The sequence below is a fragment of the Furipterus horrens genome, unplaced genomic scaffold (genome assembly GCF_987537825.1).
Source record: "Furipterus horrens unplaced genomic scaffold, mFurHor1.1.pri manual_scaffold_17, whole genome shotgun sequence".
In the NCBI taxonomy this organism is placed as follows: Eukaryota; Metazoa; Chordata; class Mammalia; order Chiroptera; family Furipteridae; genus Furipterus; species Furipterus horrens.
The window spans coordinates 72,556,178-72,571,783 of NW_028327187.1; the positions used below are offsets into that span (position 1 = coordinate 72,556,178).

General features: G+C 43.0%; 1 protein-coding gene across 1 annotated transcript; it reads left to right on the top strand.

The window, feature by feature from the left end:
- Positions 1–450: 450 nt before the first annotated feature.
- Positions 451–7,823, top strand: GPR50 (G protein-coupled receptor 50). The gene is given in 4 exon segments (XM_090265175.1): positions 451–643; positions 6,102–6,167; positions 6,170–7,379; positions 7,415–7,823. Coding segments are annotated over 4 exon segments (1,878 nt in total).
- Positions 7,824–15,606: the final 7,783 nt, after the last annotated feature.

Genomic DNA, 15,606 nt, shown 5'->3' on the forward strand with positions numbered 1-15,606 from the left:
GTACATCTCTTTGCAGGGTGTTTGTGTTGGAAATGGAGGGAGGAGAATTTGCTAGAAACAGGATGCTCAATGGCTGGTGTTCCTGTGGGGGCTGTGTGGAATCTGAGCTTGTCACTACCATTCATAGTACCTAGGGGATGATGCAGGTGGGGGCGCTCTACTAGAGCGGAAGCACAAACAAGGCAGCCAGAAGCAAGACAACACCTTGATGTGGATATGTCCAAGAAATTTTGGTGACTAAAGCAGGGGTGGTTAAGGAGGTCTGATTGGTCTGGGGGAGGGGAATGGATTTGGGGTGGAGCCATCTACCTCTTGAGGCTTTAAAAGGTCATCTGCAAGGAACAGGGTGCTATCGTTTGCTCTATGATTCTCAGACAGAAAGCAGCTTTCTTGAAGCTCCTGGTGACAGAGTAGGTGCTTGCTGTCTGGACTGGGGTCTCCCAGAACAACATGGTGCCTACCCTGACAGTCCCCACCCCATATGGCTGTATTGACTGTAAGCTGCAACAGCCAGACTACCCAACAGCCCTAATCATTTTTATGTTTTGCGCAATGGTTATCACCATCGTCGTAGACCTGACCGGCAACGCCATGGTCATGGTCATCTTGGCTGTGACAAAGAACAAGAAGCTCCGAAACTCTGGTAAGCCACCCTTCCTTCTCCTCACCCAGAGGGCAGCCACTCACAACCCCTAAGATGTTAGTCTGAGCGCCCGGAATAGAGAATCCGTGGACACTGAATTTCCCTGCTCCTCAATTCCTTGTGAACCTGAGCAGAGATGTTATGCATGGGTCCCATAAACTTAGAGCTTCTGCAGACTGAGGGAGCTCGGAGATTTAGCTTTGGGCAGCCAAAGTGCAAAGCCTGGGTTCCCTCAGTATGTGGCAGACCGCCAAGCACTGCCGCATCAGGGACCTGATGCAGAGGGATCCGGCACCCCAGCAGAGAGTCTGGCAGCAACCCGGGGACAGCACGCGGACCGGGATTCTGCAGAGCTGGCTGCGCTCAGGCAGTGTGGGGTGGAATGAACACAGAGGGAGTAGTAGGGCCTTGACCCACTCCATGAAAGTTAAGTTTTAGGCAGCGTCAGTGGCGCTTACCCCGGGCAGCACAGCGCTCGGGCAGGTGGTAGAATGCAACCCCCATGCCTGAGTGTGTAGCAGGATGGTCTGAGCCCCCTGGAGCCGAGCTCTGTCCTGTCCCCTGGTCCCAGGTTGCACGGTGGAGAGAGGTGAGAGGGTGGTTGAGCTCAGCAGGCAGAGGCAGCGACAGCCACAGTTGCCAAGATCCCAAAGTCCTTAAGCAGGGTACTGGAGGATCATAGTTGGTGCCAGAGAAACTCGTGAGCTTGGTTGTCTCAGGGCAGTGGGATAGAAGAAAGGATTGCAGGAGGGCCGCAGGAGAGCTCAGAAGGGCATTGGGGGGTGCAGAGACCTTGCAAAGCTAAGGGATCTGGGATGGGGTGGAGCAGCGAGTGAGACTTCCTTCGCTGTCAGCAAGTGCTCAGGGGAAAGAGTAGGCTGCAGGCAGGAGGTTGATGGGCACTGCAATCTGGGCCAGTGGTAGGGGTAGCAGACACTGCAAAGCATCAAACCCACTTTGTAGGTTGGATAGGAGAGGGCTCAGGAGGGAAGGAGGATGGGCAAAGGAGCCAGAACTCCCTGCTCAGGCCACAGGAGGGAAGGGGCAGGGCCTGGGATTTCAGGCCTCATTCTCTCTGGCGTGGAGGCTGGGGTATGGAGTGTGGGGGGGAGTGTACACAGAGCTGGAGAGGCAGGGTTTGAGGGTTTCAGGATCCCAGGACCTTGCAAGGGCTGGGAGCCAGGTTGGAGGCAGCCAGTATCTGGGGAATTACTTTCCAGGACAAGGAATCACAAACACAATGCAAGTTTCAAAATCCAGTGGAGGGTACACAGTCATTGAAAGTTTTCTTCTATCAAAAGAACCTATGCACCCCTATGTTCATAGCAACACTATTTACAATAGCCAAGTGCTGGAAACAACTGAAGTGCCCATCTGTAGATGAGTGGATCAAAAAACTGTGGTACATTTACACAATGAAGTACTATGTAGCAGAAAGAAAGAAGGAGCTTCTACTATTTGTAATAACGTGGATGGAACTAGAGAGAATTATGCTTAGTGAAATAAGCCAGGCAATGAAAGAAAAATACCTTATGCTATCACCTATTACAGGAGACTAATGAACACAAACAAATGAGCAAAACTGAACCAGATGTATGTAAACAAGGAGTAGACTAACAGTGACAAGGGGGGAGGGGGGAGGGAGGGAAGGGGGTAAGAAAGGGTAGGGTCTTGTCAAAGAACATGTATAAATGACCCATGGACATGGACAACTGGGTGGGGACTGACTGTGGGAGAAGGAGTGGGCAGGGTGCAGGGAAGCAATAGGGAAAAAAGTGGGACAACTGTAATAGAAAAACAAACAAACAAAAATTTTTAGTGGGGGAAAATAATGAAAGCAAAATAAACAAATAAATGAATGAGCTAGCAACCCCCCCCAAAAAAAACCCTCACATGTAGGACAGTGAACAAAAGAAAATATAAAGTATGGAAATGCAACTTTAGTGAATATTACAAGGACAAGGATTTTACTTCACATTGTATATTTTTCTCCCTACCGGATCCCTCCAGAATTTGGCATTCTGAAGAAGTAAGCAATCACATAAGGTTCTTTGCATAAAACTAATAATACCAGTTGTTAATAGAGGTTTTGTTTACCATGACTTTGACTGAAATGTCATGCATAAAGGAGACATGCTTGGGCTCTGGTTGTTACCAAAAAGACCCAAAGGAACTAGGATTGACTTTTGAAGGTAATAAAAGTCCACGAGAAAAGAGGCCTGGTACCTTGGCTGGTTGTGCCATCCATCGCAATCTTTCCAGGGAAGGAACGAAGGTTGCTTTCCTGAAAGATGGCTAGAAGGGACCTTAAAGCACAATAGAAAACCTGAAGCACTTGGAAAACAGGTGTTTACAGGCAAGGCTGAATGGCAGGTATGTAGCTCAGTTCCTGTGCCCTGAAGAGCAGACCAAAAGTCACCCTAAAGGTTCCTTGTGTAAGTTCCAGCAAAGCACACATAAAGATCATATGTAATCATTTGCTGCTCTTGTTTTTATGCAAAAGAACAGGATAAATTAAAACTGGACTTAATGTGGTCCCTTTAATGACAAGGAGGGTAATCTTAAGGAGAAAAATCGCGATTCATGGAAAACCGTAATGCTCAGTGGTAGACTATAAAGTAGTGCAGCTAACTGTCTTTAAAGTATCTTTTCATTTAAAGTCTGTTTTCATTTGAAAGTTAAACTAGGTCTATGATGTCATCAAAGATGCTTAATTTATGGGCAAGAATAATGTCAAATGTCTTGCAACTGGATGCCTTTCCAATAAGAGAGTGTTGCAAATATAGAGACTGGTTTGTGGGTTATGTTGCGTAAATTAACATGTGTGTTCTGTTTTCATAGGGCATAAGCCTATGATCTCATTACCTGAGTGATTGTCCGTGCGTACAGTCCTCACTTAATCTTGTCTGCATTGCTGCCTCCTGAGACTGAATGGTTTGGCTGAACTAAATGACTGGGTTGGTAAAGCATGGGGTGGTCTGTGGGCTTCACTTTAAAACTGGTTTCTCTTTTCTATCCTAAAGGCTTGGACAGAAAGGACCCAGAGGTCTGAGAGGGGGGAAACCTAAAATATTCCCCTCAGCCCAAACTAAGTATAGTGGGCAAAAGGGTTTTGGACAGGTGTGATGTGCCTTGCAGACCTTCCCCAAATGAGCCTTTTTTTTTTCTTTTTCTTCCCTTAATATGGGACATTGAAAAATTAATCCCTGCCTTTTGTCATCTAGTGATTATGTATTGAATGATGCCTTTTAACCCTGTTGCCAAATCTCTTGCCCCCAGAATACAACAAGGATGCCATTGTCCGGGGATAGCCAAGTGACCTGGAGTCTGCAAGATCCTTCCCCATGTGGGAAGGCCCCCTCCTCTCTACAACCCCACTCTTATTAGGGATTTCTGGACCCAAGGGTAGGTAGGATGAGAACCGTGTCCAGCTTGAAGCAGCTAGAGGAGCATGAGACCATCGCCCACTGTCCTTTATAAGATTACAAAGGCTCTTAAGTCTTAGAAGGGGGAATTGATGTTTTTTATTGTTGCAAAAATTAATTAATTATTTTTTCATAATAAAGAATAATATAGAAAAGGGTGAATCCAAGTAACTTGTATGCGCACCTATGGACATGAACTAACAGGGGTGGGATTGCTGGGGGACGTGGGGTACTGGGTGGAGGGAAGCAAAATTTGAACTATTGTAAAATGTAATAAAATATACCCCCCAAAAAGAAGCTACCAGCATTTTGCACTTGATTTAGCAAAGTATTCTTCCAAAGAGTAAACCAAAACATTCTCCCTAAAAAAAAAAAAAAAGAAAGAAAGAAAAAATTCTAAACTTTGGTGGATGTGTTTGATTTCTCCTTGGTCCACTAGGGACAAGGGCTGCACACTTGGACCTCATCTTCACTTCAGCAGTTCCCTTCTGAGGAGCAGAACCTCGCAACACCAGGACCCCCTGAGAAGTTCATTCTCTTTTCTTTAACTTTCTTCTTACTTTTCCGTTTTTCCTCCTTTTCCTTCTGTACTTTGAGTAAAGGTTTTTATGGATGTTGTGACCTTCCTTTTAAGGCTTTGCCCTCTCTCTTTCTCATTTTTCTTCACCAAATTCACTACTTTGAGGGAAACCTTAAATCCTTTTGAGTAGAAAGCAGAGAGGCCACCCCTTGGCAGAGCCAGCATAAGGAGGCAGAGGAGCCATTCTTTGCTCTTTTAAAAAGTACTCACTTTTTTCCCAGGCTCAGATGAAGTGCAACATTTTGCCAAACCAATACTAATTATCAACCAGGTGCTGCTTCCAGAGTAAGGGGGCTCTGTGCCTGCACTTGGCCTCTATCCTTCTTCTTCTTCTTCTTCTTCTTCTTCTTCTTTCTTCTTCTTCTTCTTCTTCTTCTTCTTCTTCTTCTTCTTCTTCTTCTTCTTCTTCTTCTTCTTCTTCTTCTTCTTCTTCTTCTTCTTCTTCTTTCTTCTCCTTTTTCTTCTTCCCCTTCTCCTTCTCCTCCTCCTTCTTTTTCTTCTCCTTCTCCCCCTTCTTCTCCTCCTTGTCCTCCTCCTTCTTTCTTCTTCTCCTTCTCCTTCTCTTCCTCCTCCTCCTCCTTCTTTTTTATGTTATTTGAAAGGTTTTGTGAAAACGTTTCTGCTGCTGACCTACAAAACTGGAGTGGGAGCAGACTCCCCTTCGCTTTCCTGTTAAGCAACTCCAGAATGCTCAGTGCCAGGAGCCAGGCCCTGGTGCAGGGCTGCAAGCATGCCACGCCTGTGCAGCTCTGAACTTGGCCAGGTATGAAGCAGGCACTTCTGATAGTCCTTGCAGGGTTCTCTGTATTTTAAATAAACATCTATGCTTACTATTTATTTGGTCTCAGACTAAATTTTACAGGGTTTCCTCTCTTCGTCTCCATTTTTACTCTTAGATTAATTCAGAAATGGTAAATATATACTGGACTAGGTGTTAGCTAGATTATTGTCTGATTCCTCTTGGAAAGACTGTTTAAGAAAAGAACAATTCTCTGTAGACTTATTTGTGTTATGAATGCAATGCTAGGTTAGAGAAGGCAGAGGTCTACTTTTGAGGACACAGGGAAGTGGAGGCTTCCTGAAATTCCTCCAATCTCTTCCCTTCCCCCATCCCAGGGAAATAAGTTTGCATTTGTTTTTGTCTAAAATGGTGGCAGCATGTCCCTGTGTGAGTGTACAAAAGTCCTCAAGGGGCTTTTGTACTCACAGCTTTCTGAAGAAATAATGTGGGCAAAAGACGGGTCACCCAAACCTGGCCGTGCATCATAATCACCTGGGATATCTTTGTAAATCAAAACACAACTGTATTTCTTTGAAAGAATTCTAGAATTCTACAATAAATTGTCAAGACTCTAATTGGCCTTTTCCTCCAGGTTAAAGTTGTAGATTTCCATAGTTAACCATTTATTCTTCTCTGTTTTCCCCCCTCTTTCTCCCTTGAACTATTTTTCAGGCAACATCTTTGTGGTTAGCCTCCCACTCGCTGATATGCTGGTGACCATCTCTCCCTACCCTCTGATGTTGCTATGGCAACTGGGGGTTGAGATCTGAGCCAGTCCCAGTGCCAGGTGGTCGGATTCATCATGGGGCTGAATGTGGTCGGCTCTATCGTCAATATTGTGGCAATTGCCATCAGTTGTTACTGCTACATCTGTCACAGCCTCCAGGATGAGCAGGTCTTCAGCGTGCACAATACCTGCATTTACCTGGTTGTCACCTGGATCATGACTTTCCTGGCTGTCCTGCCCAACATGTACATTGGCACCATCAAGTATGATCCTTGCACCTACACCTGCATCTTCAACTATCTGAACAACCCTGTGTTTGCCATGATGATCGTCTGTATACACTTTGTCCTCCCTCTGCTCATAGTGGGTTTCTGCTATGTAACGATCTGGATGACAGTACTGGTAGCCCATGACCCTGGTGGGCAAAATCCTGACAACCAACTTGCTGAGTTTCGCAGTTTTCTAACCATGTTTGTGATATTCCTCCTCTTTGCAGTGTGCTGGTGCCCTATCAACATGCTTACTGTCCTGGTGGCTGTCAGTCCAAAAGAGATGGCAGGGAAGACCCCCAACTGGCTTTCTCTTGCAGCCTACTTCATAGTCTACTTCAACAGCTGCCTCAATGCTGTGATCTATGGGCTCCTCAATGAGAATTTCCAAAGAGAATACTGGACCATCTTCCATGCTATGCAGCACCTCATTCTCTTCCTCTCCTGCCTCATCACTGATGTGCATGAGAGGCAAGAGGTCTGGACCCTAACCCATGCCCATGCCCATGCCAGTGACCAAGCTCGAGAACAAGCCCATGAACAAGACCATGCCTATGCCTGTTCTGCTTTGGAGGAAACACTAATGAATGTCTGGAATGTTCCACTACCTGGTAATGCTGCTGCTGTCCAACATGAGCATGCCTCTGGCCACTCCATGCTGGTCTCTGGCCACTCCAGTCCTGCCTCTGCCTACCACAAATCTGTCTCTGACCACCACAAGTCTCCCTTTAGCCACTCCAAGCTTGCCTCTGGCCACTCCAGGTCTGCCTCTGGTCACTTCAAGTTGGCCTCTGATCACCCCACATCTGCCACTGTCTACCCTAAGCCTACTTCTGTCTATTTCAAGCCTGACTCTGTCTATTTCAAGGCTGACTCTCTCCATTTCAAGCCTGCTTCAAGCCACGCTAACCCTATCACTGGCTATCATATCCCTGCTGGCAGCCACTCCAAGAGTGCCTTCAGCCCTGCACCAGCTTCCTTAAACAAACCGCCTTCAGCCCTGCCACCAGCTTCCTTAAACCAACCACTGGCCAGGTCAAGCCTGCCATCAGCCACCCTTGTCCCACCACTGCTGACTATCTTGAGCCTGCTGCCACTAGCTATTCTGAGCCTGCCATCACTGGTTACCCTGAGCTCTGTGCTGCTGGACACTCTGAGCTCACTGCCTCTTGCCACCCTGAGACCACTGCTACCAGACACCTTGAATGTGATGTCACTGACCTCCCTGAGTCTGCCTCCACCCATACTACTGGGCACCTGGAGCCTGATGCCATCCTGCTAGAGCCTGAGACTGCCACTGACCCTCTTGACTCCACTCTGTTCACTACAGACAGCAATGATTACCACGAGGTTGTGGTTATTGATGCTGAAGTTGATTCTGATGAAATGGCCATGTGAAAAATGCCCTTAGGGTATGGCCAAACAGTGTTCCACTTTCAGATTTGTCTAGTATATGTAATCTGAAGTGAGGTACTTCACTGAATTTAAACAAGGAAAGACTCACAGCCATAGTGTAAGGTAATTCCATCATTCAGGCACACCCCTTTACATCACATACTCTAAATATTGTGTGTCTGTTTGTTTGCTATTCTAGAGACCAAATTGCTCTCAAGTATGATATCTGCTATTCTGAGCCTCCCTTTCCTCCTACTGTTGACCTTGAGCCCATAGTGATCCTTGACATTTCAGACTTTGACTCTTTCCCACTCCCAAGTCTCCCTTTCTCCCTTTCCCTCATTTCCTCCTTCCTGTTCCTGCTTTTTTTCTCCCATTCTCTGAGGGAGGGATGGGAGAGGAGTGCATGTGCAATGGTGAAGTTATGCCCTGTAAAGTTACTGTGACTGCAGAGCTTTATGTTTCTAAATGTGTAGCTCTAAATTGTCCATTTAACGACACTCAGAAAGGCAGCTGTGATAAAGTACACGTACTTGAAGCACTTTCTTTTCTAAATTCTAGCAACAAAATATAACTCATTTCTACAGAATAATTTGGTAAGCGCTTACTAAAATATATTTTATGTTTATAAGATCAAATGGCAAAAAGAAATATATGACCACACTGAATTGTTTCTATTTTGTGAAAATTCAAACATTGGTACTGATTTTTATAATCAAATATGAATGCAAAGGATGGCTTGTTTTAGTATTTTCCAAGTTTTTTTCATTTATATTCAGAGAAACAAATCCATTAATAAACTAGTTACTTCTAAAATTTAAACTTATAGTTTCTGGGGTTAATTGCAGTAGTGTTTTTAATATTATAATTCATAACTACATTTTACCTCAGAGAATTTTTAGACAGTCTGATGTTTTTACACAATCAATTTTTACATTTTTACTTTTCATACAAAAGGGAATTTAAGGTAATAACTGGTAACCAGAAGTCAATGGAGTCTTTCTATGGAGGTTGTAAATGAGTGTTTCTCAAAAAGCCTTTCCCTCCTGCTTTGTCCCTAGCTAGGGTGAGAGGTGGAAAGGAAGAGATGCGAACCCCAGCTAGCCCCACCACCCTTGGTTGAGGCTCAGTGATAAACAATGTTATGTCATAGATGTCTTGCATCAGCACACTTGACAGCTCAGGAAGTGATGTTTCCCTAGGATTGTTGTTTAATAAAAATCTCAATTATTGATTCAACTTTACACTTGTAACAAAGTTTACTGTACAAAAGCTTGTAAACATAAGTGGAAAGTTATTATACTGCCTTAATTTGATCCTGTATTTGTGGTAGCAATTAAATAAAAGTGTTTTTGTGGCTTTGGTGTGTGATTTGTTGGTAAATTTACCTTCTCCACAAGACTTACATGTGGGGAAAAGGATTGCCCTTGGGAGACCAGAAGACTTGGGTGCAAGTTCCATTTATACTAGGAGCTTGCAACACCCCAAGGCAAGTCACATGATCCTTTTCTCTTCAGCTTATTTACTTAGCAAACTGTGGTAAGTTCCAAGTGGTGGTGGTGGTGTTCTCACTAGTGTGCTGATCTGTTCATTTTTGAATTTCTAGATCTTCTCTTCCATGGCTTCTGAATACAGGTCCTTTTTCACCTCCATGGAAGGCATGAAGCCAAGTCCAATAAAGTCACAATCCCAGAGGTTGTTGTGACCAAGTAACAGAGCGTGTGAACCAATGGAGGAAGACATAGGAGCAGAAGCAGAACAGGTGGTTGCCTCTTCAGCTGGAAAAGGGTAGAAAGACCATAGTCACTGGGCAAGTCTCCTGATTTCAAGAATGCAGTCTCGAAAATATATTTAATGACAAGGGAATGCCCAATATTAACTTCTCTGTAAAAATAAAACTGGATTCAAAATAATAATGCAGTGAGATATCAATTTTGTTAAGAAAACATATACACTTAAAACATGCACAAATACATAGACACAGAGATATGCACATATAGTTGATCTATCCAGGTTTAGCCAGACTGTGAGTATAAACTGAGGTCCTCTTAACTTTTCATGCCCAAATTACAGTGGTTCTAACCTCACCAGAATGACTGCTGCACCTTGGCTTATCCCTTGCTCAAAATTTCTGCCAAATATTTCTGGACACCCCAAAATGGTGTTTACTTATGATCACAAACTGGTTGACAGTCAGTACCCCTGCCCATGTTCTCTCTCTCTGACCCTACCCAAGGATTTCTTGGGAGAGATTACAAGTGTTCAACCCAAGGGTGCTGTGTCCCAGTGCTCCAAAATGTTATTCTCCAAGGGTTCAAGGGGTGCAGGGCTCAAAGGAGATGAAAGGAATGGGACAAACTACTGTCATTTTTTACAACGTTGTTTCACACTCTGCTCCCAGGTGCCTGAAGCAACACTGATAATGCCCAGAACAGAGTCTCACAAAGTCTCATGAAAGCAGCTACTTCAGCCACTGCTTACCTGTAAACTGTTAATTTTTCCTGCTTGCCCGTATCTTCCCCCCATAATAATCTACCCCCACAGGAACAAGCAGCAGCAATTCATGCACAGTGACTTCTCAGGTTATCATCATCATCGTCATCATCATCATCATCGGCAGCCGTCCGTCTCGAGAGACGATGGCGTAGCTTCTTGAGAGTCTATCTGCACCGCCGAGAATGGCTGTGCAGTCCGACTCGGGAGTGACAATCCCTGCCGCACTTGTTACAGGTGAAGGCAGATGGCTGTTGTTGCTGCTGTTGACGCTGCTTCCGCCTCGATCTTTTCTGGACCGCCTCTTCGTTGCGCGCAGCCTCTGCGCGTGACGTACCTTGCCTGACCGCGAGCCTCCAGGCTAGGCGGTCATCTGCTTGAACTTCCCATGTGTTGAGATTGATGGAGCATTGTGTCATATCCTTTTTGCAGATGTCTTTGAACCGCAGTTTTGGGCGCCCTGTCATCCTCTGGCCTTCTGCTAGCTCGCCGTAGAGGAGGTCTTTGGGAATACGGCCTGCATCCATTCTTTTGACATGGCCGAGCCACCTGAGGCGTCTCTCACTAAGAACTGCATGCAAACTGCTCATGTTGGCTCGCTTCAGCACCTCGGTGTTGGGAACCTTATCCTGCCAGGCGACATGCAGGACGCGTCGCAGGCACCTCATGTGGAAGCTGTTGAGTTTCCTTTTGTGCCTTGCGTAGGTGGTCCACGTCTCGCTGCCATAGAGGAGAGTGCTGAGTACGCAGGCTTGGTAGATGTGCAGTCTGGTTTTCTCAGGTTATACATAGTCAAGAAATATATTTCTCTACTCTTCTTTCCCTTATTCTATTTCTCTCTGATTTACCATGCCCACTATGAGAGACCAAGGCAAGAAGCTGAATTTCCGAGGTCAGGTTTAAGTGTTTTATAGTTCTCCCCAGCAAAATACAGAGCTTCTGGCTTTATACTAGTGAGAACAAAAGAGCCAGTTTTTCTAACTTTCCCAAAGAGAGAATCTGCCTTCAGTTGAGCCTAAATCTCCATATAATCAAGGGATAAAAAATATTTATGTAACTTTTAAGTGACAGTTTTTTCCAGTTTCTACTTTTTTTCTTTTTAAATGGACATACAGTATAATTTATATACTGCAAAGTGACAACTTGACAATTTTAAAAAATATTTATACATCTGTGTAACTACCACTCTGACAAAGATATATATAGCCCCCCAGAAGGCTCCCTCTTGCCTCCTAGTCAACACTCTATCCAAAGGCAACAACTATCCTGACCTCTCTTGCCATATATTGATTTTGCCTGTCCTAGAATCTCATGTAAATGGAAGTATACAGTATATATTTTTGTGTCCAGTTTCTTTTTAAAGAAATTGTGCTAAAATGTACATAAATAAAAACAACCACTTTAACCATTCTTAAGTATAAAATTCAGTGACATTAATATATTCAGAAGTTATGCAATCATTACTACTATTCATTTCTAGAACTTCTTCACCAATCCAAACATACTCAGTAGCCATTACATAATAACCACCTATTCTTGTCTTCTCCAGCCCCTGGTATCCTCTATTCTACTTTCTGTCTCTATGATTTTGCATATTCTAGGTACCTAATATAAGTAGAACCATATAATATTTGTCATTTTGTGTCCAGCTTCTGTAGCTGAGAACAACGTCTTCAAGATTCATCTCTGTTGCAGCATGTGTCAGCATTTAGTTCTTTTAATGGCTGAATAATATTCAAGTGTATGTATATACTACATTTTGTTAGTCCATTCATTCATTGATGGATATTAGAACTGTTTCCACTTTTTGGCTGTTGTGAATAGTGCTATGATGGTCATTGATTTACAAACATTTATTGAAGTCCCTGATTTCAGTACTTTTGGATATATATCTAGGAATGGTGCTACTAAATCATATGTTAGTCTGGCTTCATTTGCTCAATATTATGTCTTTCTATTTTTGTGTGTATTAGTAGTTTATTATTTTTATTTTTGTACAGTACTCTATAGTATGACTATACTACAATTTAGTTATTGATTGTACTGTTGATGGACATTTAGGTTGTTTCCAGTTTGGGACCATTACAAAAAACGCTTCCATAAACATTTTTATATATGTCTTTTAATTTAATTTTATATTGAGATATAATTTCACATGTAATGAAGTATACAAATCTTCAGTGTAAAACTCAATGAATTCTTACATATATACACCTATGTAACCACCACACAAATCAAGTTATAAAACATATTCAAACTTATAGGGTTCCATTATGCCAGATCAATTTTTCTGGTTCTCAAACTTCATTTAAATGGAAGCATAGAGAATGTACTTTATTGTACCTAGATACTTTTGTTTCACCATTTTGTTTGTATGATTTATCTATATTTCTTTTGGTAGAATTAGTCCATTCTTTTTTATTGCTGTATAGAATTCCATTGTATAAAAATAATAATGTTTTATACATTCTACTATAGATGGACATTTGGGCTGTTTTCTAGTTTTGGGCTGCTATGAAGAAAGCTTTATAAATATTCTTATACATGCCTTTTTTTAATGTTTTTTATTGATTATATTGTTACAACAGTTCCAATTTTCTCCCCCTTGTTCCCCTCCACCCAGCACCCCCCTCCCCCAGCAATCCCCCCCAAGTCCATACCTCTGGTTCGTAAAAATTAACTATCCCCCCCCTCTCAAATATTAGGACCCTTTGTAATCTTGTAAAGGACAATGGGCGAAGGTCTCAAGCTCCTCTAGCTGCTTCAAGCTGGACATGGTCGTCGTCCTACCTACCCTTGGGTCCAGAAAACCCTAATAAGAGTGGGGGTGTGGAGGGGAGGGTGGCCTTCCCACATGGGGAAGGATCGTGCAGACTCCAGGTCAGTTGGCTGCCTCCGGTCAACGGCGTGCTTGGTTTAACAGGCTGGTGTCCTTGTTGTGTTCTGAGGGCAACAGATTTGGCGAAAAGGGTTAAAAGACATCATTCAATCCATAACTACTAGATGACAAAAGGCAGGGATTAATTTTTCAATGTTCCATATTAGGGAAAAAAAAAAAAAAAAGACTTCTTTGTAAGGTGTGCTAGGCACATCTCGCCTGTCCAAAACCCTTTTGCCCATTATACTTAGTTTGGGCTGAGGTAAATAGTTTGGGTTTTTCCCCCTCTCAGACCTCTGGGCCTTTTCTGTCCAAGCCATTAGGATAGAAAAGAGAAACCCGTTTTATAGTGAAGCCCACAGACCACCCCATTTTTCCCCAACCCAGCCATTTAGTTCAGCCAAACCGTTGAGTCTCAGGAGGCAGCGCTGCAGAGAGGATTAAGTGAGGCTTATGTGTACAGATAATCACTCAGGTAATGCGATCATAGGCTTATGTCCTTTGAAAACAAAAAACACGTGTTAATTTATGTAACATAATCCGCAAACAAGTCTCTAAATCTGGAGAAGAAACTTTTAAGATGGTTAGTTGCCCTGTTTTATACTATACTACTGATCATTGTGATTTTCCTTGAATAATAATTTTTCTCCCTAAGGTTACCCTCCTTGTCTTTAAAGGGACTACATTAAGTCCATTTTTAATTTATCCTGTTCGTTTGCATAAACATAACAAGAGCAGCAAATGATCACTTATGATCTTTAGTTCTGCTTTGCTGGAACTTACCCAAGGAATATTTGGGGTGACCTTCAGTCTGTTCTTCAGGGCACAGAAGCTGTGCCACATATCTGGCATTCATCCTTGCCTGTACACACCTGTTTTTTCCAAGTCTTTCTGGTCTTTCCTTGTGCCTTAAGGTCCCTTCTAGCCATCTTTCAGGAAAACAACCTTCGTTCCTTCCCTGGAAAGATTGCTGTGGACCGCACAACCAACCATGGTACCAGGCCTTTTATATCACGGGCTTTTATTACCTTTGAAAGTCATTCCCAGTTCCTCAGGGCTTTCTGGTAACAATCTGAGCCCAAGTATGTTTCCTTTAGGCTTGACATTCCAGTCAAAGACTTGGTCAAAAAAAAAAAAAAAAAAGAACCTCTGTTGACAACTGGTCTTATTAGTTCTACGCAAAGGAACTTATGTCATTACTTACTTGTTTAGAATGCCAAACTCTGGAGGGATCAAATAGGGAGAAAAATATACAACATGGAGGAAAATCTTTGTCCTAATATTCACTGAACTGGCATTTCCATTCTTCATATTTTAATTTTTCCCCCACTAAAAAATTTTGGTTTGTTTTTCCATTACAGTTGTCTCACTTTTTTAGCCCTCTTGTTTCCCTGCACCCTGTCCCTCCCCTCCCCCACATTTAGTCCCCATTCAGTTGCACCTGTCTGTGGGTCATTCATATATATATATATTTTTGAACTTGACCCCTCCCCTTACACCTTTCTTTTCCTCCCCCCCGCCTCCCTTGTTACTGTTAGTATACTTCTTGTTTACATACCTCTGGTTCAATTTTGCTCATTTGTTTGTGTTGTTCATTAGTTTCCTCTAATAGGTGACAGCATAAGGTATTTTTCTTTTGTTGCCTGGCTTATTTCACTAAGCATAATTTTCTCTAGTTCAATCCATGTTGTTGCAAATGGTAGAAGTTCCTTCTTTCTTTCTGCTACATAGAATTCCATTGTGTAAATGTACCACAGTTTTTTGATCCACTCATCTACAGATGGGCATTTAGGTTGTTTCCAGCACTTGGCTATTGTAAATAGTGCTGTTATGAACATTGGAGTGCAGAGGTTCTTTTGAATTGGTGTTTCGGGATTTTTTGGATATAATCCTAGCAATGGAATTGCTGGTTCAAAAGGCAGTTCCATTTTTAGTTTTTTAAGGAAATTCCAAACTGTTTTCCACAGTGGCTGCACCAATCTGCATTCCCACCAGCAATGCACCAGGCTTCCCGTTTCTCCGCATCCTCTCCAGCACAAGTTGTTTGTTGATTTGTTGATGATTGCCATTTTGACTGGTGTGAGGTGGTATCTCATTGTGGTTTTAATTTGCATCTCTCTGATGGCTAGTGATGTTGAGCATACTTTCATATGTCTATGGGCCCTCTGTATGTCTTCTTTGGAGAAGTGTTTGTTCCGGTCCTTTGCCCATTTTTTAATTGGGTTGTCTGTCTTCTTGGTGTTGAGTCGTATGAGTTCTTTATATATTTTGGAGATCAATCCCTTGTCTGAGATGTCATTGGCGAATATATTTTCCCATATGGTTGGTTTCCTTTGCATCTTGCTGATGTTTTCTTTAGTTGAGCAGAAACTTTTTAGTTTGATGTAGTCCCATTTGTTTATTCTTTCCTTTATT